At 59.6% G+C, this 20,977-nt stretch overlaps 5 protein-coding genes and 1 non-coding gene across 6 annotated transcripts; 3 read left to right on the top strand and 3 right to left on the bottom strand.

The window, feature by feature from the left end:
• Positions 1–440: 440 nt before the first annotated feature.
• SPAC11D3.08c (putative amino-acid permeasec) lies at positions 441–2,488 on the top strand (the record flags this gene model as incomplete). The annotated part of the gene is made up of 5 exons (XM_062768249.1): positions 441–592; positions 764–828; positions 878–945; positions 1,017–1,119; positions 1,158–2,488. The coding sequence occupies 5 exons, from the start codon at positions 441–443 to the stop codon at positions 2,486–2,488; spliced, it is 1,719 nt and encodes a 572-aa protein (XP_062624233.1).
• A 271-nt stretch (positions 2,489–2,759) lies between these two features.
• LOC62_01G001751 lies at positions 2,760–2,854 on the top strand. The gene is made up of 2 exons: positions 2,760–2,796; positions 2,817–2,854. It is a non-coding gene; the product is annotated as a tRNA-Pro (tRNA).
• A 1,725-nt stretch (positions 2,855–4,579) lies between these two features.
• LOC62_01G001750 (uncharacterized protein) lies at positions 4,580–6,772 on the bottom strand (the record flags this gene model as incomplete). Its single annotated transcript, XM_062768248.1, has 6 exons — positions 4,580–5,049; positions 5,226–5,398; positions 5,444–5,517; positions 5,559–5,652; positions 5,700–6,185; positions 6,225–6,772. The coding sequence occupies 6 exons, from the start codon at positions 6,770–6,772 to the stop codon at positions 4,580–4,582; spliced, it is 1,845 nt and encodes a 614-aa protein (XP_062624232.1).
• Positions 6,773–8,490: 1,718 nt separating this feature from the next.
• On the bottom strand, positions 8,491–10,282 carry LOC62_01G001749 (uncharacterized protein; the record flags this gene model as incomplete). The annotated part of the gene is made up of 3 exons (XM_062768247.1): positions 8,491–9,244; positions 9,521–10,001; positions 10,060–10,282. 3 exons carry the CDS (start codon positions 10,280–10,282, stop codon positions 8,491–8,493), a joined length of 1,458 nt encoding a protein of 485 aa, XP_062624231.1.
• A 2,064-nt stretch (positions 10,283–12,346) lies between these two features.
• Positions 12,347–18,292, bottom strand: LOC62_01G001748 (uncharacterized protein; the record flags this gene model as incomplete). The annotated part of the gene is made up of 11 exons (XM_062768246.1): positions 12,347–12,906; positions 12,997–13,163; positions 13,211–13,284; positions 13,332–13,431; positions 13,481–13,957; positions 14,005–14,623; positions 17,043–17,084; positions 17,178–17,344; positions 17,384–17,563; positions 17,606–18,082; positions 18,126–18,292. The coding sequence occupies 11 exons, from the start codon at positions 18,290–18,292 to the stop codon at positions 12,347–12,349; spliced, it is 3,030 nt and encodes a 1,009-aa protein (XP_062624230.1).
• A 974-nt stretch (positions 18,293–19,266) lies between these two features.
• On the top strand, positions 19,267–20,966 carry SPBC1773.03c_1 (putative aminotransferasec; the record flags this gene model as incomplete). Its single annotated transcript, XM_062768245.1, has 5 exons — positions 19,267–19,686; positions 19,730–19,820; positions 19,868–20,080; positions 20,187–20,547; positions 20,615–20,966. 5 exons carry the CDS (start codon positions 19,267–19,269, stop codon positions 20,964–20,966), a joined length of 1,437 nt encoding a protein of 478 aa, XP_062624229.1.
• Positions 20,967–20,977: the final 11 nt, after the last annotated feature.

Here is a 20,977-nt window from a genome sequence, read left to right as displayed (position 1 = left end):
GACACCATGCATAGTGCGCATGCCCAGGGGCAAGGAGGCAGCTGCGCAGATAGCACTCAAGTGCCCCGTCTGCCCCAGCTGCTGCATCGTCCGCGTGCGCCTCGCGCCCGCCCGCCTGCCCCCCTTCACCCCCCCTCGTCGCAAAACCAGGCTCCAATTCCGAGCCCCTATGCCTCAGCCCACATGACGCTGGACCGCGCCGCGCCCATCGGGATTCCGACCTGCCCAGCCGGCACAATCGTATAAGAGTCCACTCGGCCGGTGGACAACACCACTCTGGAAGTGCAACGACTCGACCAACACACGCAAACACACCACAGCACCCACGCCCCATCCAGTGTCCTTCATCACACCGCTTCGTGCTGATCTCGCCACTTTCCGCGACGGTCAACTCTCTTCCACGCTCCCTGCAACACCTCCACTCAATCACGATCCCTATCATGAAGTCGGATGACCCCCCTGTGACGCCCGTGTCGGCCACGGACAGGCGGCAGAGCACCATTGTCACCCGCGAGGATGCTCGTCTCGAGGACTTGGGCTACAAGCCCGAGCTGAAGCGCGCTTTCTCCAACCTCGAGGTATTTGGTGTCGCGTGAGTATCGCTCGGTGTCAAACCCCGGGTTCACGGTGTCGCTCCACGGGCCTAGGCGAGGGCTGGGTCCGCTCGAGTTCGAAGTCACCCAGCGCCCCATGGGCATGCTAGGTTTCCGAGCACTGTGCTCCTGCTTCTGATGAGGAATCACTTGCTAACACAAACGCACAGGTTCTCTATCATGGGTGTCGTGCCGTCCATTGCCAGTGTCATCTTTTACAACCTGCCGTATGGAGGTGAGTGGTGATCGCCCTGATGCTTGCGACGACAACGCTGACAATGCAGGGCCCGTCGGCATGGTGTGGGGCTGGGTCGTTGCCGCCGTCCTGATTGGCACGGTCGGTCTGGCCATGGTGCGTTGAGAAAAGCCTGAATGATAGGCCCGAGGCTCCACGTGCCGCCACTAACAACATTCTTCTGATAGGGAGATCTCGCATCCTCAATGCCCACTTCCGGTGGTCTCTACTACTGGACCCACCGCCTCAGCCCTCCCAAGTACCGCAACTTCCTGGCATGGCTGGTTGGATGTAGGTGGCAGAGCCTTGGTGGGTTGCTGACGCCGCAGACAACTCCTTCCTGGGTAATGTCGCTGCCACATCGTCACTCGCGTGGGGTGCCCAGGGCATCATCTTCGCAGCAGCGTCGATGGGTTCTCCTGGCTTCAGCCCCGAGATGTGGCAGACGTTCTTGCTCTACTGCGCCGTCCTCATCTTCTGCGGCGTCTACTGCGCCTACTTCACGACCCTGTTTGCCCGCATGCAGAACCCGGCCACCGCCCTCAACCTCATCCTTGCCTTGGTGACCATCATCGGCCTGCCCATCGCGCGTCGCAAACATCTCAACACTGCCAAGTTCACCTTCACCGGCTGGGTCAACCTTCACGGCTGGGGTAGTGGCCTCACCTTCTTGCTCTCGATGCTTGCACCCGTTTGGACCATTGGATCCTTCGACTGTGCCGTGTCCATCTCCGAGGAGGCCTCGAATGCAGCCACCGCCGTTCCAGCTGCCATCATCGGTGCTATCGGATCTGCCGGTGTGCTCGGCACACTCATCCTCATCATCTTTGCTCTCTGCATGGGCACCGACGTCCAAGCCATCAACGATGACCCCATTGGCCAGCCCCTGGCCGTCATCTACCAGATGGCGTTTGGCACAAAGGGTGCCCTCGCCGTTTGGTCCCTTATCGCCATCTCCCAGTTGGGCATGACCGCCTCGCTTATCCTCCCCGCCTCGCGCCAGGCTTTTGCCTTCGCTCGTGATGGCGCCCTCCCCTTCTCCAAGTTCTGGTACAAGGTCGACCCCAAGACTGAGACCCCGGTCCGCACTGTATGGCTCGTTGTCGGCTGCGCTATCCCGCTTGGTCTCCTTGGCTTTGCGGACCCTGTCAACCAGGCTGCCATCAACGCCATCTTTGCCCTCAACGTGATGGGTCTCTACGTCGCCTACGTCATCCCCATCGGTGCTCGTGTCATCTGGGGTGAGAACCACTTTACACCTGGCCCTTGGTACCTCGGTCGCTGGAGTCGCATCACGGCGCTCATCGCCTCGCTGTGGATGCTCTTTGCCATTGTCATCTTCTGTTTCCCTGGTGACCCCAACCCGGACGGAGCCAGCATGAACTACGCCGTCGTCGTGTCGGCTGGAGCATGGCTCTTTGCCATCGTCTACTGGTTCTTCCCCAAGGTTGGCGGCAAGACCTTCTTCACTGGTCCTCGTACCTCTGACCTCTCGGCCGAGGTCCACGAGTACTACGAGCAAGAGTACGGAGGAACCATCGAGGACCCCAACAAGAAGTCGTCCAAGGTCACGACTGTTGCGGTTGACCCGGACCACAAGGAGCGCCCGGAGTCGGACGGCAGTGACAGCCGCGTTCAGACCATTGACGCGGGGCGATAGCGGGGCACAAACTGGCGTTTCGAGCTCTGTGTCACTGGGAGGGGTGGTTTAATCAAATATGGCTGACGCGAGGTGTAAGGCGTGGCCGCCAGTGTATATATAGTGTTACTTGTCACGTTTTCGCGATGTCATTCCATCTCCAACTGTTCCAAGAGTGCACGACGACAGCCTCGTTGCTCGGCAGGAACTTGAAGCGGCTTTGACCTCAAGGTGTTACCAGACACGGACTTGTGTGGCCTGGACGTGTTTTCAGGCACAATCGTGGAACGTGGCTCTCGTGGTGTAGTGGCTATCATACTCTCTTAGGGCGCTGAAGCACCTTAAGCAATGGGAGTGGTCCTGGGTTCAAATCCCGGCGAGGGCCTACTACAGGTAGGCATGAGAATGCCGGCTAGTCTTTTGCTTGGGGCAAGGGGTGGGACAGGAAGGGGACAAGGCAAAGGGGGAGGTGGTTGACTGGTGGTGCGAGCAAGGAGGCGCAATGTGGCGTCGACAGACTGGTTCTATTGGTTTGAAGCGCGGTATTCCTGACCAGTTCGGTCCACATGCCCTGTACCATGAATGATAGGTACATGTTTGATATACACAGGTTGCCATGTGCATTCCCTTCGTCGCCAACACCAACTTAAACACACCACTCGGACGGTGTGGCCGTACTCCTGCTAGTTTGCTCTCCCTTCTTATCCTCGGTGCTATCCCTCACAAACCTCTTGAAGTCCGAAGGGGAGCGTGAAAAGTCGATTACAGTAGGTGGACGGCGATGAGCAGCAGCGAGCACCTGCGCATCGGAGAGCGCCCCGGGTTGGGGCGGCGGGGCGCCGAGCGATGAGAGGGTGTACGAGTCGGTCGTCGTCCCCAGACTCATTGCAGCCGGCGGGGACAGACGCAGGCAAGTACCAACGAAGGAGATTGTGAGTACGAACTGCACTGTTAATGACCATCCTCTGATCAAGCTCACCGAGAAAGCTGCGACAAAGATGGTCCCGACGACCGCGTTGCTAGTATCCCTGACCCATTCACTCCGGCACGCTGATGTCAGTAATGGCACCTTGCATCCCAACCAACCTCCATCCGCCATGAAGGCAGTGGTTGCCGACAGGGTGCTAGCCGACCAACTGTTGAGCAGACATCGACGGAGGAGAAATTCCTGGGCTGTCAGCGCTCTCCTGCAGGAGGTGCGGCTACCTGGAACTTCCAACGTCGGATGAGGCTGACGACTCCGAACACCACACCACACGGGATGGGCAGTGTGCATAAGAAGACGGCGGCTGACCGTGATCTGAATCGTGGTTGGGTCCCCCTGCTCTGACTGTCGGACAGGAACTCTCCGATAGGACTTACTGCAAGGGAGACGAGCAACGCCGCAATCCCCACAGCACCTAGAATGAAGAGCACAGTTGCGGTGGCTGCACACCAGTTCAACCACCCAACACCGCCTGGCAGGTCTGTCGTCAGCGATGCATCAGCATGGCCCTACACCTCATTGTTGCCTTGTTGGCCCAGTACGCTTCGGCTGATCCGAAAGCCCAACATGCCATACTCCCGAAGAGCACCAAGGCGTCACCGACAAGTTCGAGGGTGATGGAGCGACTCGGAGCTTGCTGTTGGGGCCTTAGGAATGTCATGGGTGCCTCGGTGGATAACAAGAGTGAATGTCAAGTGTGAAGAGGGCAAGTTGACTACATCCTTTCGGTCTCATGCACTGGTGATCAACTCCTCCATACGTACGCCGAGCAGTAGTCACGGTTGCGACGAGGGGATCATAGCTCCGGCGGCGGCGGTGTGGCGTCCACTCTGCGCAATGCTGCATCTTTGTCGTGACACCAAAGGTACCCAACTCGTGGGGCCGCCTTCGATTCCACGTGTGATCGCCTCCGACGAGGCTCCGAACGCCACCTTGTCAGGACTCTGAGAAGCTCGGTGGACATCCTCATCAGGTAAGTGGGCACACAGCTGGATCTTGGTCCGCCGCGTCTCGGATTATTTCGCCAGTGCATTACCAACGTCAAAAGTAGGGGGTTCAAAGCTGTATGAAGACTCGGAAATACGGAGACTTTACAGCCGCGCTCAGCGAGGTCTGGTGTCCCACAGCTAGATGGCACGGCCAAAGGTCCCGCTGTCGATGGACGCGCGGGGGGCGACGATGGGCGGGGGCGCCTCGGGCGCCTCGTCAGCCTCCTCGGCGGCGGCACCGTGGTCAATGGCAACGTGCGCGATAGTACCGCTGCTGCCTTCCATGCGGGTCACAGCGCCCGAGTCGGCAAGGGCGCCGCGACTAGCCCACGAGGGGTTGTAGCTTGGGGGAATCATCACCACATTCCCGTCATCGTCGACAGTGCCGCCATCTTCGGCCTGCTGGATGCGCTTGCCACCGTGAACGGGAGCGGCCAGGATGGCGGTGGTGTCGTGGCCTCCACTATCTTTGACTGCCACGCCGTTGACTTGAGTGGATGTCGGCGACAGCATCGCGCTGCTCGAGCCACCTCCAGTGCTCGACCCTGCGCCACCCGAATAGTAGAAGCGCGAGTCGACGGCATCAGCAGGCTCGAGGGATGAGGAGGCTGCGACACTTGTGGGACCGCCGATGTTTGGAATCATCACCGATGAAGGCACCGCCGATGGGGGGCCGCGTGAAAATGGAACGGCTGTGGCCCGCTCGAGAACGGAGGACGGGACAGCAGATACCCCAGCCTCCGAGACCGGTGGCTGACGCCATGTCCAGCGGCGGGGCCGTCACCACCGCGTGAACCAAGGAAACCCGCCTCGCGGGCCTTGGCGACTTGGGCAGGAGTGAGCTCTTCGGGCACCTTGTCTGCCGACTCGTCGTCGTCATCCGAGGGAACGCGGGTTGCGCCGTCGTTCCGAGTACCGTCAATCTCGAACGGGGTAGGATCAGAGATCACAGGAGATCTGGCGCATTAGCATTGTCCGACAGGCCTGGTGCCAGACACTTACGGCTTCCTGCGGCGGCCGATGCAACACCATGCCAGGAGACCTAGGATAAGGAGGAAGCCGAGGCCACCACCGACCTGGGAGCTGTCAGCTCTGCTGTTGGTATGTGGTTGCTTACCGCTCCGCCGATGATCTTTCCATTTCGCGAGGCTCGTGACTCGCCGTGGGCAGGCGTGTCGGTCGAGTTGCCGGTTGATGTTACGTTTGGAGGGCTAACTAGCGTCAATGAGAAGACCACCACCAGGCAAAGCCAACTCACAAAGTTCCAGCCCAGAACGTGACGCTGTGTATATTTGTTGGCCACGGCGAAACCTGATTAGGGTTGGATGATGCCGGCAGCGGCGCGATGCCGCCCACAAGTGAGACGGTGTATTGGATCTTGGGGTCCAGAGGCGTGTAATAGAGGGTCCCGGGATTACGATATGGCGAGAAAGTGTAGGCTCCATCTTGGCCGTATGCAATGGGTGGGGCTCCAGGAGGAATAGGAACCATCAAGGTGCTGAACTGAGCATACTCTGGGCCCATGGTGCCATTCACAACCATGTATGTCGCGTTGGGGGGTGTCTGGAACGTCATGGTGCTGTTGATGTCGAGCGAGTCCCACTGCACAGTGCTTCCATCGGCCGACCCGTCGCCTAGCACTTCACTGCGAATGGTTGAGCCTCCTTGGATGTTGAAGAATGGGTTGCGGGTTCCGTTCACGACCGCGTGCACGGTAGTCTTGGGCACCTTGTCCAGCGTGTCACTGGCGTCAGTCATGCCCGTCCCGTAGACTTCAACTCACTAGTCGGACACAAAACCAGTATGGACTTCAAGTCCCTCAACCTCGACTGTTCCACTATACATCATGATCGTGAACGAGTGGCACCCAAATGCCAGCTCGCCCGAGTCCCAGATGATACCGTCCGAGAATGGCTGAGTCATGTTTAGGACATGGATCGGAATTTGGAGACCGTCTGGGCCGATGTCGTATTTCTCGACATTCATCTCATAGACGACCATTGCCGGCTGACTCGAGTTGCCCCAGGTGGCATTGGTGTACTTGCCGCGGAGGATTGCTCGAGTGCCTGCAAAGTGGAACTCTTGCGCAATGGTGAACGAAAGGTCGGGGGTGGTGCTATTGACTGCCCATGGGCGTCGTTTGGGGTTGGCACGGAACGTTCCTTTGACTGATCCCAGAGCAGTTTGGTCTCCAGACGATAGGTTGAGCGGAGCGTGCGAGTACGTCATGTTCCATTCATGGCGTTGGTCCCACAGTGTGCGGTTGTCCTCGAACCAAAGGTCGGGGAAGAGGCCCAGTGTTGGGTCATATGCTGGTTGCCAATAGGTCATGTTGATGTTGGGCTTGTACTGGTCAGGTTTCGACGAGTCGGGCAGCTCGCCAGTAGGCTCAGAGGGGGGAGCTCCGTCCACAGCAGTGGCAGTGACGTTTCCACCATCAGTTACGTTACCACTGGGTTGTCCATCTGTGACCGTAGGCGATTGCGACGACGACGGCAAAGTCGAGTCCTGTCCGTGCACACGAGAGGTGAGGAGCAAGGCTCCAAGGGCGAGCCGCTGGAGGAGGTTGCAGACCATCGTCGGTCGTTGTCTGTTTGTCTCGCACTGGCAGGCGAGACGGGAGATTGTGAGTGGGGTAGCAGGGGGAGGGTGTTAGCGATAAACATCCTGCATGGGAGTTAATATCAGTGTTGATTGACCTAGAGGAATGGTTTGCGGTCTGGCGGCTTGTTCGTCCTCCCTCAGCCCAAGACACCCGACACCAAGTCCCTTGTTCCTCGTCCGAAAGGTGGCGTCTGCCATCGGTACTGGGGGGGCGAGGAGCCGTCTACCCTGGGGGCAGGCTATGAGGAGGCCAAAAGGGTCAGTGTTCTTGTCGCGGGGGAGACACCTGCGTCGCAGCTTGGAATGAGAGGAGGGCAGGAGAGATGCTGGCTGATCAGAGTCCAACAGGAGACGTGACGGACCAACTCTTAGTGAGGCACCACGCGACTCAACCGTACCTGCGGCACCCCGCGTGCCTTGCTCAAACTGCCGTGTCACTCTCCGGAGGACTGCCCAGGGCTGGGAGGCTAGAGTGATGTACAGTGATGGGATGCTTGAGTAGCGCAAAAGTGCAGAGCGCACTACGGCTGCCGCAGCGCGGATCCTCCACAGCGCAAGGGTCATGTCAAGCGGAAGGGCGAGAATCAAGGTTGGCTTATTGCCATGATACCTGGGTCCACAACCGTGAAGGGTGGTTGGGTGAGCAGCTTTAGCCGGGAGCGTCGCAAGCCATGTGTGCTGCTGGCCTCCCCGGCCGCTCAGCTGAAGTCACACTGGACTGGGACATCTCAGCGGCGCTCGATAACCGTTACTGGGAGAGCTTAGCTGCGCCGGCGTACCCGTCAACTGTAAATAGGCATACATTACCTCGCGGCGTCCGACAGGAAGGGCGGTGAGACATCAGCCGCACGACCTCAGCCATAAATCACACGCCCTGTCCTAAGGAGCGGGAGTGACTTTCGGAGATAGTGGTCCAGCGTAGCCCTCGGCGTCATGCAGTGCATGCACCATGGACCAACCGAGGGCCATTTCTCATCCTCCGAGGGACCGAGGACACTACTGGATGTAAAAGCATCGACCACTTGTCAGCGTTGTCGCGATATTCACCGCCATCGATGTCAAGACCAACGACCGCAGCCTCCGCCCGCGTTCTTGAATCGCAACTACAGCACCGGCTTCCCACGCCCAACCTGCTAGCCCAGCCCAACCTCCAACAGATCGCCTGCGCGCCTTGCGCGCGAGCCTCATCCCGCGTCACTTTGGTCAGTAGCCGAGGCGTTGAGACGGAGAGCGGCGACATCCTTGTCTCGGTCTTCGCGACGGAACGAATCAATTGGGGCTGTGGAGCTGCTCTCATCTCGCCTCCCTGCGTATGAAGCGTCACATGACGGTCCGGCTGGTCCAGTCAGTGCTTGGACGAAAGCCAGTATTACCCACTGCATCGGTGAGGATTCACAACTATAAACGAAACGGACGATCTCGACAGAGACTCCCTCGAGGTCTGCCTAGACAGCACGACCAAGGGCAGGAGGTTCAACGAGGTCCTCGTCGACCTCGGCAACGGTAGTCGCACCGCGGTCGCTCACAACACGTGTGACCGCCCCAGAATCGGCCAGGTTGGCGCCGCGACTCGCCCACGACGGGTTGTAGCTCGGGGGGACCATGACGACGTTCCCGTCGTCGTCAACAGAACCGCCATCCTCGGCCTGCTGGATGCGTCTGTCGCCGTGCACCGGTGCAGCGAGAATCGCAGTGGTGTCATTGTCCTCGGTATCCTTGACCGTGACTCCGTTGACCTGGGTCGATGTGGGCGACAGCATGGCGCTGCTAGAGCCAGCGCCATTGCTTGAGCCGGCACGCGCTGAGTCGTAGAAGCGCGAGTCGACAGCGTCGTCGGGCTCGAGGGATGACGACGCGGCGACAGAGCCTGGGCCGCCAAGGTGGGGAATCATGATGGATGAAGGGACAGCCGACGCGGGACCGCGAGAGAAGGGCACGGCTGCGCCGGGTTCCAGAACAGACGAGGGCACTGCTGAGACGCCGGCCTCGGAGGCGGGTGGCTGACGCCAGTTCCAGCGGCGGGGGGCGTTGCCGCTCGCTCCGAGGAAGCCGGCTTCACGAGCCTTGGCAACTTGGGTGGGGGTGAGTTCGTCCGCAACCTTGTCCGCCGACTCGTCGTCATCCGAGGGGACACGAGTAGCGCCGTCGCTCCGTGTACCGTCCACCTCGAACGGAGTAGGGTCTGAAACCACTGGAGACCTGGGATGCGTCAGTACACAGTCCAATGATACTATCAGCGACTCACGGCTTCCGCTTACGCTTACAACAGAATGCGAGAAGCCCGAGGAGAAGGATAAGGCCAAGGCCTCCTCCAACCTGCCATTGTCAGTTCGTGTATTGACATTGTGCTTACGGCTCCGCCGATGATCTTGGCGTTGCGTGAGGCGCGTGACTCGCCAGTCGAGGTTCCGTTCGACGCGGCAGCACTTGCTGCTTCAGTAACATGACGACGATGGCGATGCGATCACTACTCACACCTTATCTGTCCAGAAGGTTACACTGTGGACGTTGGCAGTCCAAGGAGTAACCGTCATCCCAGACTGAGGGGGGCCGGGCTGCGTCGAAAGACCTCCCAAAATGGAGAGGGTGTATTGTATTTTAGGGTCGAGCGGAGTCCAATACAGGACTGCCGGATTACGATAGGGAGAGTATACCAAGGCGCCATTCGAACCGGCCGATGTGAGGATTGCCGCTGGAGGCATCGGGGCAATATTCAAGTTCAATTGCGAGTACTCGGGTCCGATTGTCCCATTGATGATCATGTATGTCGCGTTGGGTAGGGTCTTGAAGGTTACGGAACTGCCATTGTTGGCGTCGACAGAGTCCCACTGGACAGTGCCACCGCTCGGGGAGCTGTCACCCAAAATCTCGCTGCGAAGGGTGGATGAACCTTCTGGGATGCTGAAGAATGGGTTGACAGTTCCGTTCTCAACAGCATGCACAGTGGTCTTTGGGACTTGGGCGAGATCGTCGCTGAGCCGTCAGTGAAGGGTTCCGAGTGGCCTTCGACTCACTATTCGGACTGGAAACCAGTGTAGATTTCCCGCCCATCCACCGCCATGCCCCGTTATACAGCCAAATATCAATATAGTGCGATCCGAAGGGAAGCTCGCCCGTGTCGTAGGCAATACCCTCGGGGAACGGCTCGGTGATGTTTTGAATTCGCAGGGGGGTCACACCCGTCGGGCTGTTTTGGTCTCTGACCACGGCCTTGGTATTCGACCAATACGCAGCCATGGGCGGCTGACTCGAGTTTTGCCAGTTGGCATTCGTGAGGTTTCCATGGAGGACGGCACGAGTGCCAGAAAAGAAGAATGAGCACGCTCTGAGAAATGATACGTCACGCAGCGCGGCCAAATCCGTGCCATTCGTCGCCCAAGGTCGACGGTATGGATTGGCGTGGAATACCGCTCGGGGTGAACCGACAGCAGTCTGATCTCCTGACGAGAGGTTGAGGGGGGCATGTGAGTGTGTCACGTTCCATTCGTGTACTTCTTGGAAAAGAGTAGCGTTGTTGAAGAACCAGAGGTCGGGGTAAAGGCCAAATGTCGCATCCTGCCCGGCCGGTTGCCAGTAGGTCATGTTGATGTTCGGTTTGTACTGGTCAGGCTTCGAAGAGTCGGGTGTGGCGGGCGGCGAGGGCTGGGGGCCATCATTACCTCCGCTGCCGCTGGGTGCACCGCCAGGCTGCCCACTGCTCTGTGTAGGTGACGTCGAGGCTGAGGAGTCCTGTGCGTTGGCTATCGAGGTGAGGAGCATGACCCCCAGCCCGAGCCGAGTGAAGAAGTTGTTGACCATGGCCGTCCGTGAGTAGGATCAAGCAGTGAGGCAACAGGTAGTGATAGTAAGTGGGGAGGGGCGAGTGGGAAACCCAAACCACGATAGTTATATGCTTCAGCGTCAGGATGCAAACCTCTGTACTGCTTCGTGCGTGATCAAAGCAGGAGAACCCCTGTTCCTTGTCCGGCTCGGCGCTGCCGGGACGCGGGCGAAGCGGGGCGAGGGAGAGACCTCGGCTCCCATCCTCGTCGTATGTAGGACAGTCTCTCACGTTAAAGCTTGGACGGCGGTGGGGTGGGGTGGGGGGGGGGGCGGGCGAGGAGCGATTGTTGAAGTCAACACGAAGTGTGCCCGACCTACTCGTAGTGAGGGACACGCGACTCGGGGTACCTGGGTGGGGTCGGGTGCCTTGCCAAGCTTTCGCCCTGCCACTCGCTCGCACACAACCAGTTAGTCAACCGGTCATCGGGCCAAGAGACAGCCGTGTGCTGTACGGTGATGGGGAGTGCTTTGATCGGGTAGTGTACGAGTTTGTGCCATCTGCGTCGCGGCTGACGCAGCTCGAACCGTGGTCACTGCGACGGGGATGTGCAGTACAGAATACATCAGTGAGAACACATTCTCGTGCAGATCATGGCATGAATCAAGCTCAACTCGGTTGCCATGATACGAGCGGGACAGAGGAACAGTTCCTCGCATTTGGCTCGCCCGCGGGGGGGGGGGGTGAATGAAGCTCACCGTCCCCTGCTGGCCCCCAACGGCTTGGCACTCTTTGGTGGGTGCATCTCGCGAATCTGGGTGCGGCTCGATAACCGTTCTGGGTCCTCTGGCCTGAATGAACCCTGTTGTCCCATCCAGGCCCACCCGTCTCGTGTCGTGCCAGGAGGGACGCCAGACGGATTACACGTCAGTAGGAGTATGGGGGTGCATCACCACTACTCAACCTCCTCGGCCAGTCCAGCAAACAAAACAAGCGCAGTGCCGTAAACGGCGGGAGTGACTTGGCGGGCAGATTCGCATTGCTCTGCGCCGAGCCTGCGTCGCCAGATATGGTCCAATTCCGAGAGACGACCCAGGTTGCAAGCGATCTTGGCCTGTCATCCGACACATAACTACGCTGCCCCGGCCGGGTGAATGCCAAAGTCAGCTACATCGACAAGTCTCTCCTTCTTCCCCACCCATTTGCATCGTAAGCCTCCAACATGCCAGCCGACTACGATGTCAGACTGATCGTCCAAGTGCCTCCGGTGCTCCGTCCCACCCCACCTGGGTCAGTAGACGATGCGTCGAGGAGGTGACGAGAAAGTGGACTCGGCCTCTACGACCCAGAGAGTCAATCGACGCCGGCACCCCGACCCCACCCCATCTCTCCTGATGACATATAGAGAGTCACATAGTTGTCAGTCTGGTCAGGTCAGGTCAGTCTTTTGGGAATGCCATTAACACCCACTGCATAGGTGGGTTCACAACTATAAACGAAGCTGACCAACTTCACAGTAAACCCTCTGGCTGTTCGCGCAGTTACGCGGCGCGGCCAAAGGTCTCGCTATCGATCGACAGCCGGCCAATGACAGGAGGCTCCGCGAGTCCCTCATCAACCTCGGCAACAGTCGCAGCGCCTTGGTTGCTCACCACACGGGTCACCGCCCCAGAGTCGGCGAGGGTGGCACCGCGACTCGCCCACGACGGGTTGTAGCTCGGAGGGATCCTGTCCACGTTCTCGTCATCATCGTCGACCGCACCCCCGTCCTGCTCCTGGTGGACGCGCTTGTCTCCATGCACAGGCGTCGCGAGGATAGCAGGGGCATCGCCGTCCTTGACAGCAACCCCGTTGACCTGCGTCGAGGTCGGGGAGAGGATTGCGCTGCTTGACCCAGCGCCAGTGCTGGAACTGGCCCCATAGAAGCGCGAGTCCACGGCGTCGCTGGGCTCAAGGGATGACGACGCAGCAACCGAGGCGGGACCACCGAGATACGGGATCACCACAGATGAGGGGACAGCAGATGCTGGGCCACGAGAGAAGGGCACGGCCCCGCCGCGAGGGTCGAGAGCGGACGAGGGGACCGCAGACACACCGGCCTCTGAAGCAGGGGGTCGATAGGCCGAGTCGAAGGCAGAAGCCGGTCCGGATGGGGGCTGGCGCCAAGTCCAGCGACGAGGACCATCCCCACCCGCGGCGCCCGCTCCGAGGAAGCCGGCCTCGCGGGCCTTGGCCACTTGAGCAGGGGTGAGCTCCTCAGCAACCTTGTCCGCCGATTCGTCGTCCTCAGAGGGGACCCGAGTGGCTCTGTCGCTCCCGTCGATTTCAAAGGGAGTGGGGTCGGAGATGACCGGGGACCTGGTATGTCTCAGTACAATTTCTCGCAGATACGATTAACAACTCACGGCTTCCTCTTGCGACGGATGCAGCAGAATGCGAGGAGGCCGATGATAAGGAGGAGCCCGACACCACCACCGACCTGTCGTTGTCAGCTCTAGTCCCTTGTGTTACAGCAACAGCACTTACGGCTCCACCAATGATCTTGGCATTCCGCGAGGCGCGCGATTCGCCATGAGAAGCAGCTGCAGTGGCGGCCGGGCCGGCCGTCGATGTAATGTTCGGAGGTCTGTCTGGGTTAGTCCGGAAGGAGCGCATTGCACCAAATTTATGCTCACGTGCTGCCCGCAAAGAAGGTGACGCTGTGGAGGTTGGCAAGACCCTGGCGTGGGGCCAAGGCGTTCACGTTTGGAATCGTACCGCCGAGTATCGAGACCGTGTACACCAGCTTGGGATCAAGAGGTGTCACATACAGCGCTGATGGGTTCCGGTAAGCGCCATAGCAGTAGCGATTGTTGTCATTGCCAAGCACCCAAGCCGCTGGAGGAAGAGGTACCACCGTGATTTGGAAGACGTCGTACTCTGGCCCCAGAGTGCCATTAACAATCATGTACGTGGCGTTGGGCTGCGTTCTGAATGTCATTGTGCCAGTGTAGTCGACCGAGTTCCATTGCACAGTGCTGCCGTTGGCCGACCCGTCGCCCAGCACCTCGTTGAGAACGGTGGAGGGGCCCTGAACAGTGAAGAACGAGTCGAGGTTGCCATTGTCGTCGACTGCTTTGATCGTTGTCTGCGGCACTTGATCGAGCGAGGGACTAGAGGGTTAACGTGGGGCCAAGAACGGAGGGAGGGGTCAACTCACTATTCGGAAACGAAGCCGGTCTCAATGTCCAGGCCTTCTACCTCGATTGTGCCGCTGTAAGACGAAATCTGGATGGCCCACCTGCCATACTCGAGCTCGCCTGTGTCATAGATGATACCATCGGGAAATGGGGTTGTGACGTTTTGAATACGGAGCGGCTTGGCCTGTTGGGGATCGTCACTAAAGTCGAGGGCGGTCGTGTTGATCCAAGTGACCACCATTGGCGGCTGTGTCGCATTGTCCCAGTTCGCATTGCTAAAGCTTCCTTTGAGGATGCCGCGGGTGCCAGCAAAGTTGAACTGGTTGGTGATGGCAAAGAGGCCATCGGAAACGCCAGCCAAAGTCGCGTTGCTGAGACCAAAGGTACGGCGGTTTGGGTTGGCATCCTTGCGTGCCTTGATGGGGCCGATAGCCGTCTGGCTTCCAGTTGATAGATTGTGCGGCGGGTTTGATGTCGTCCAGTTCCATTCTCCAAACAGTGCGAGATGCGTATGGTTGCCATAGAGGTTCTCGTCGGGCATGAAGTCGATAAAGGAGCTGGCCACGGATACCGACACGGTCATGTTGACGTTGGGCTTGTAAATGCTGAGAGATGAGGAGTCGGGAACGGTAGTCGCCTCTGGAGGGGGTGGGCTATTGCCACCAGACTGGCTGCCAGCACCGGAAGCGCCAGAGGCCCCTCCATCACTAGCGCCGGTACCGCCGCTTGGACTCGGTGATGGACTGGCGGTGTCTTGGGCCTGAACTGCCGCTGCTAGCAGCAGAGCTCCGATAGCGAACCGTTTGACAGCGGAGGTCATTGTGTCGCTGTGACCAGTGGGATAGACACAGATGTGGTCAATAGGGAAGACGGGGGAAGGAAGCGCAACGGGTGGGAACGCTGCTCATTAAGACCTGGAGCCCAAGACGTTCATCCCAACACGATCCAGCTTGTAGAGGCGTCCCAGGCTGTCGTCTGTCTTGCGGCGGGGCGGACACCCGTACCCTGGTTCGTCGTCAGTGCAAAGGCAGACGCCACGGAGACCAGTAAGTGAGTACCCTGGTTCGTGACCAGTGCAAAGGCAGACGACATACTTGTCGTAGGCCATCATAGGTCGCGGATAACAGAATTGTAGCGAGAACCGCGAGGAGATTGACGAATACAACAAAGGAGGAAGCAGCAAGCGGGTCCAACTCCTCTTGCAAGGTACGCGCCATTTAGGTAGATGGTCTCGCTGTACCTGCGCCACTCCCGAGGTGCCTAAGGACTGCCCTGTCACTCACCTGCCGGCCCAAGGACACAGGCAGGAGGACGACGTGCTTTCGCGCTACCTGACGGGGACAAGGATAGTGGGCATCGAGGTGCATCTAGGGCTACGGTGTGTAGACGCGTGGATTCCACGAAGCATGGAATAAGCTCGACGGAGGTGCCGACATCCCTCTCGTGTTGCGAAGAGGGTGCATGTATCTTGGCTCCGGCGGGAGGCCCCGGAAGAACGGATCAGCCATGGCAAATGGTTCCATGAAGGCGTCGCAAGCCCAAGGATCGTGTCCCCTGCGGCTTGCACCTCCCCTGCATGTTTTCCGTTTCGCTGATCGGGCGATGTTCACTGCTACCCTTTCACCTTGCGGAACCCTATTCTTAGTGTGCCAGTGCAAGCAAGCGGCAGGTAGTGGCAATGACGAATTCTACCAGAGGCACCAGGCAAGGGGGGCCAGTGTGACCACATGCCCCTTGCTGAACACCACTTCCGCACCGTTGGACAGCGGGAGCGACGCTTGGCGGAGTGCGCTGATGCACTTTGCGCTCGGCGTCGTCAGTCAGTTCGCACACTGGCTTGGTAGATACGCACCAACAGGCCCTCATTCTGTGAGTGCAGCAGGTCCGTTGGCTCCCGGTTCGAGGGGACAGCATGTTCTGGGCATGGCAAACGTCCCCAAATCCTTCCCGCCTGCACCAGTTCTTCGGAAATCACGGCACATAGATGCTTGCCTTGACGGAATCGGACGGCATGTTTACGCGAAGGTGCCCTGTTCCAGAAAACCTTGCTTTCGTGGAGAAGGTCAATGGAATCCAAGGGCCGTCGCATCCTGGACCGCAGCAACCTGCACACCGGGCATGCTGCAAGGCCAGGCTCACTACGATTGCATTCATCGCGGGAAGAGGCCCCGTTGGAAGAGCTCGGAATACGGCTGGCGGCGGATGTAACGAGGTACAAGGGGACCACGGAGGGGGGTTCATACGTCGAGGCAGGTGTCTAGATGTAGAAACTTGCGGGTGTGGCAATAAGTGCCTGCGAGTATGGCCGAGAAGGTGGGTTGTGGCTCCTACCCCATCACCCTCCTAGTGGCGGTCCATGTCATATCCCTCATGACGCGCAGCCGGCTCCATACCAAACGGGTCCATACCAATGACATTAATACCCACTGCATGGTGTAGGATTCACAAACACTACTGAAGCAATCTATGTGGCGAATGATTCATGACGGCGCACGTCGGAGTCGCCTCACGCCGAACTAGGCAACACGGCCAGACGTGTCGCCGTCGGTCGAGAGCCGGCCTTCCATGGCGGGGGCTGCCTCGAGCCCGTCCGCATCGGCCGCACCATGGTCCACCGCTGCGGCCGCTCGGTTGTTGTTCGTTACCCGAGTCACGGCCCCGGAGTCGGCGAGGTTGGCACCCCGGCTGGCCCACGAGGGATTGTAACTTGGAGGAATCATGTCGACATTGTCGTCCTCGTCAACGGCGCCGCCATCCTCGGCCTGACGGACACGCCTATCACCGTGAAGCGGAGTGGCCAGCAAAGCGGGGTGATCCTCAACGTCCTTGACGACCGCACCATTGGCTTGAGTCGATGTGGGTGACAGCAGCGCACTGCTCGACCCAGCCCCGGTGCTCGATCCCTCGCCGGTGGACACTCCATAGTAGCGCGAGTCGACCGCATCGCTGGGCTCCAACGAAGAGGACGCCGCGATTGAACCGGGTCCAACCGTATGCGGAATCATAATCGATGACGGGACGGCAGAGGGAGGGCCTCGTGAGAAGGGCACAGGCCCACCAGGATCAAGCACGGAGGACGGGACTGCCGACACGCCAGCCTCTGAAACGGGTGGTTGTTGGGCCGAGCCGAACGCACTAACTGGTCCTGACGGAGGCTGGCGCCATGTCCAGCGTCGTTGACCGTCGCCCACACCACTGGCTCCGAGGAAGCCTGCTTCACGCGCCTTGGCGACTTGAGCAGGGGTGAGCTCGTCGGCGACCTTGTCAGCCTCCTCGTCATCGTTCTCCGAGGGCGTGCGCGTGGCGGCGCTGCCGCCGCTGTCAATCTCGAAGGGGGTAGGATCAGAGACGACTGGAGATCTGGGGCACCTCAGTCACCGAACCACGGCAGGCACTTACGGCTTCTTCTTGTGGCGCAAGCAACAGAATGCGAGGAGACCGAGGAGGAGGAGACCACCGACTCCGCCACCAACGGATCCACCTATAATCTTGGCATTGCGCGAGGCACGTGGTGACTCTCCATGCAGGGGTGCCTCGGACTCGGTGGATGTCGTGTTGGCGGGTGTTGGGTCAACCTTTCTGATAAGATTAGCTGAGAAGCCGTGGCGCTCGGAAGCTCACTTGGTGCCGGCGTAGAACGTGACGCTGTGAATGTTGCCGGAGCCGGGTGTGAAGGCGGTCGACTCAGTAGCTTCATTTATCGTACCCTGGATAGACACAGCGTACTGGACTTGGGGGTCGAGGGGGGTGAAGTAGAAGGCTCCGGGGTTTCGGTAAGGAGAGTACTGGAAGCCAGTGTATTTGCCACCGTTGACAGGGATTGCTCCTGGCGGAAGTGGACTCATGTTGATACTGTACCGGCTGTACTCTGGGCCCATGGTACCATTGACGATCATATAGGTCGAGTTGGGGACCGTTTGGAACGATATGACGCCGGTATAGTCGACAGAGTCCCATTGCACAGTGCTAACATTCCATCCCCCGTCGCCCAGTGTCTCGCTTCGAACAGTCTTGGTGCCTTGAATATGGAAGTACGAGTTGGCAGCGCCGTCGACAATGGTATTGACCGTGGTTTTGGGCACAGCGTCCAAGGATTTACTTAATGCTTCAGCTGACGATTGGTTGTCTCCCCACGACTTACAATTCCGAAAGCATGCCAGTGTGAACTTCGAGACCTTCAACTTCGAGCGTCCCACTGTACACCCTGACCTGAAGATCGTGCGCGCCAAACTCTTGCTCGCCAGTGTCATAGATGATCCCGTTGGGGAATGGCGTAGTGATGTTTTCGACACGAGCTGGGACAGGCATGCTCGAGGCGCAAGGGCGATAACACTCGGACGATGAGCTATTCACCGCGGTGGTGCCGCCTCCAACGCAGTAGCTGGGCCAACGTGACCTGTATGTGCATACTGGTCATGGATGCACCCAACGCGCCGCAAGGCATGCTCGCCATGAGTCTCACCAGCCTTGCACAAGAGGGGGCTCGTTCTGACATCAGCGGCTGCGGCTGTGAAGGCAGGATCAGTGCGAGGTAGTCCGGTTATTGAACTCCTAACGAGGACCCCACCCCAACCAACCCCAGCTGCCCTCCAACATCACAGATCAACTCGTCGCCATCTCCGCTTTTGCCTCGACGATTCGGAGATCACCAACAGTTCAGCAAGGGGAGGCCGCCGGGCTCCCGAGATCCTCTATGCAAACAGCATGCCCTTTGCATATGCTCACCTCGGTTAACAAACGATACAGATTTCGATGCGTGCCAATTCAGGTGCAAACCCCCCTCGACCACGTGTCATGCATCGCAGAAGGCCGATAGTATGCGCCGAACGGTCCAATGAGGTCTCTCACTGCCGAGGTCAGTGGGGAGCTCGGCCTGCTTGTCTCGGTGTTGGTCGTGGCTGGTTGGGGTCTGGTGATAATGCGTCTCGGGGTGGCCCGACCCGAAGTGGGCCAAGTGGGTCAACCCCCCCACCGACAATGACACGACATGGTCAACTGCGACTCGGTTACGACGGCAACGACTCGAAACGCGTCGGCGCTGCCCGCGGCCAAGCCCCCCAGCAAGATGAGTGGAGGCGAGGCCTTGCCAACGAAGCGAGCAACAAAGGCAACGCCAAGCATGACTCGGGCCCCTCGGTACCTAGCCGCCGAGTCGACGCAGTGAGGCGGCAAACAGCCGCCCAGCCGCCCGACCCACTCTCTGACGTCTTAAGATACACCTGACAGCGCGGAAGGGTCAATGATAGATCTCTCAACTCTGCTCACTCCATCCTTACACCACAATGCGTGGACACGTCCTGCGAACATTGGCCCGCACGCCCGCCGTGCGCGGCTTCAGCACGTCGTTGCCCCGTGGGGCCCTCTCGACGGCCACCGTCGACCCGGACTCCAAGGTCCTCCACCGCTCTCTCAAGCTCGGTCTGCCCATGGCCGTGAGGGGCGAGGGTAACTATATCTACACGGCGGACGGGCGCAAGATCCTCGACACGACGGGCGGTGCGGCCGTCGTGTCGTGCGGCCACGCCGTCCCCGAGATTGTCGAAGCAGTCACCGAGCAGCTCAAGACTCTGCCCTATGTGTCGAGCTTTTTGTTCGGCACCGAGCCGGCAGAAGAGCTTGCAACCATGCTGTGCGAGGACAGTGGCATGAGCAGGGTCGTGCTCTTCAACGGTGGCAGTGAGGCGGTCGAGAGTGCCATCAAGGTGAGTGCAGGGGCCAGTACCCACAATGTCTGACCGTTGCCAGCTCGCGCGCCAGTACCACGTCGAGAACGGCCAGCCGCAACGGACAAAGTTCATCTCGCGCCGCGTCTCGTTCCACGGCAACACCATCACAGGTGAGTCGGGCATTTAGCATCCCCGTCGCACTATTCTCACGCCCCAGACCTCGCCCTTGGCCGACACGACCGTCGCAGGGCCCTGTACCTTCCCCTCATGCCCGACAACGTGTTCCATTCCGTTTCACCCTGCAACACTTACCGCGGCAAGCTCGAGGGCGAGACGGACGCACAGTACGTCGACCGATTGGCCGATGAGCTCGACAAGAAGTTTATCGAGCTCGGCCCGAGCACTGTCGCTGCCTTCTTCATGGAGCCGGGTGAGTCCTTACAGGCGAGGGGCGGCACGGGGGCCGCGGTGATGCACCGCGCGTCGCGTTGCCCCGACCACACGACATTGGTACTGGATGAAGCTGACGCCTTCAGTCGTCGGCGCCACCTCGGGATGCGTTCCCTTTGTGCCGGGCTACATCACGGCCATGAAGCGCGTGTGTGAAAAGTACGGCGCCCTGTTCGTGCTCGACGAGATCATGTGTGGCTTTGGCCGCACAGGCAAGCTGCACGCCTGGAGCTGGGAGGGTGACGCCGCGCGCCCCGACATCCAGACGCTCGGCAAGGGCCTGTGTGGTGGTTACGCACCTCTCAGTGCTGTGCTCGCCAACGACAAGGTCGTCAACGTCCTCAGCAAGGGCACCGGGTCGTTTATGAACGGCTACACCTTCCAGAGCTCGGGTATTGGTGCTGCTGCTGGCTTGGCCGTGTACAAGTACTACAAGAAGCACGACCTGTGAGTGGCGCGCCAGATTGTCCCCGGCATGTTGCCCCGTTCGTCACACACTCACGCCCACGCCCAGTGTCGCCAAGTGCGCCGAACGCGGCAAGCAGATGGAGGAGGCATTGCGCAAGCAGCTCGAGAACCACCCTCACGTGGGCAACATCCGCGGCATGGGACTCTTCTACGGCATCGAGCTGGTCGCCGACAAGAAGACCAAGCAGCCGTTCCCCAGCAGCAAGGGCATCTCGCAGAAGATCACCGACGCGGCCTACGAGCGCGGCATCGCCCTGTACCCTGGTGTCGGGTGTGCTGACGGCTGGGAGGGCGACCACGTCATGATCTTCCCTCCCTTCACCATCACCGCCGACGAGGTCCAGTTCTCGGTCGACGCGCTCCAGGGCGCCATTGAGGACGTGCTGGGCAAGCAGTAGATGGTGTTAAG

Source organism: Vanrija pseudolonga, chromosome 1 (genome assembly GCF_020906515.1).
Source record: "Vanrija pseudolonga chromosome 1, complete sequence".
NCBI classification, from domain to species: Eukaryota; Fungi; Basidiomycota; class Tremellomycetes; order Trichosporonales; family Trichosporonaceae; genus Vanrija; species Vanrija pseudolonga.
The sequence above is the reverse complement of the archived record's forward strand: the minus strand, read 5'-3'. Positions and strand labels throughout refer to the sequence as shown.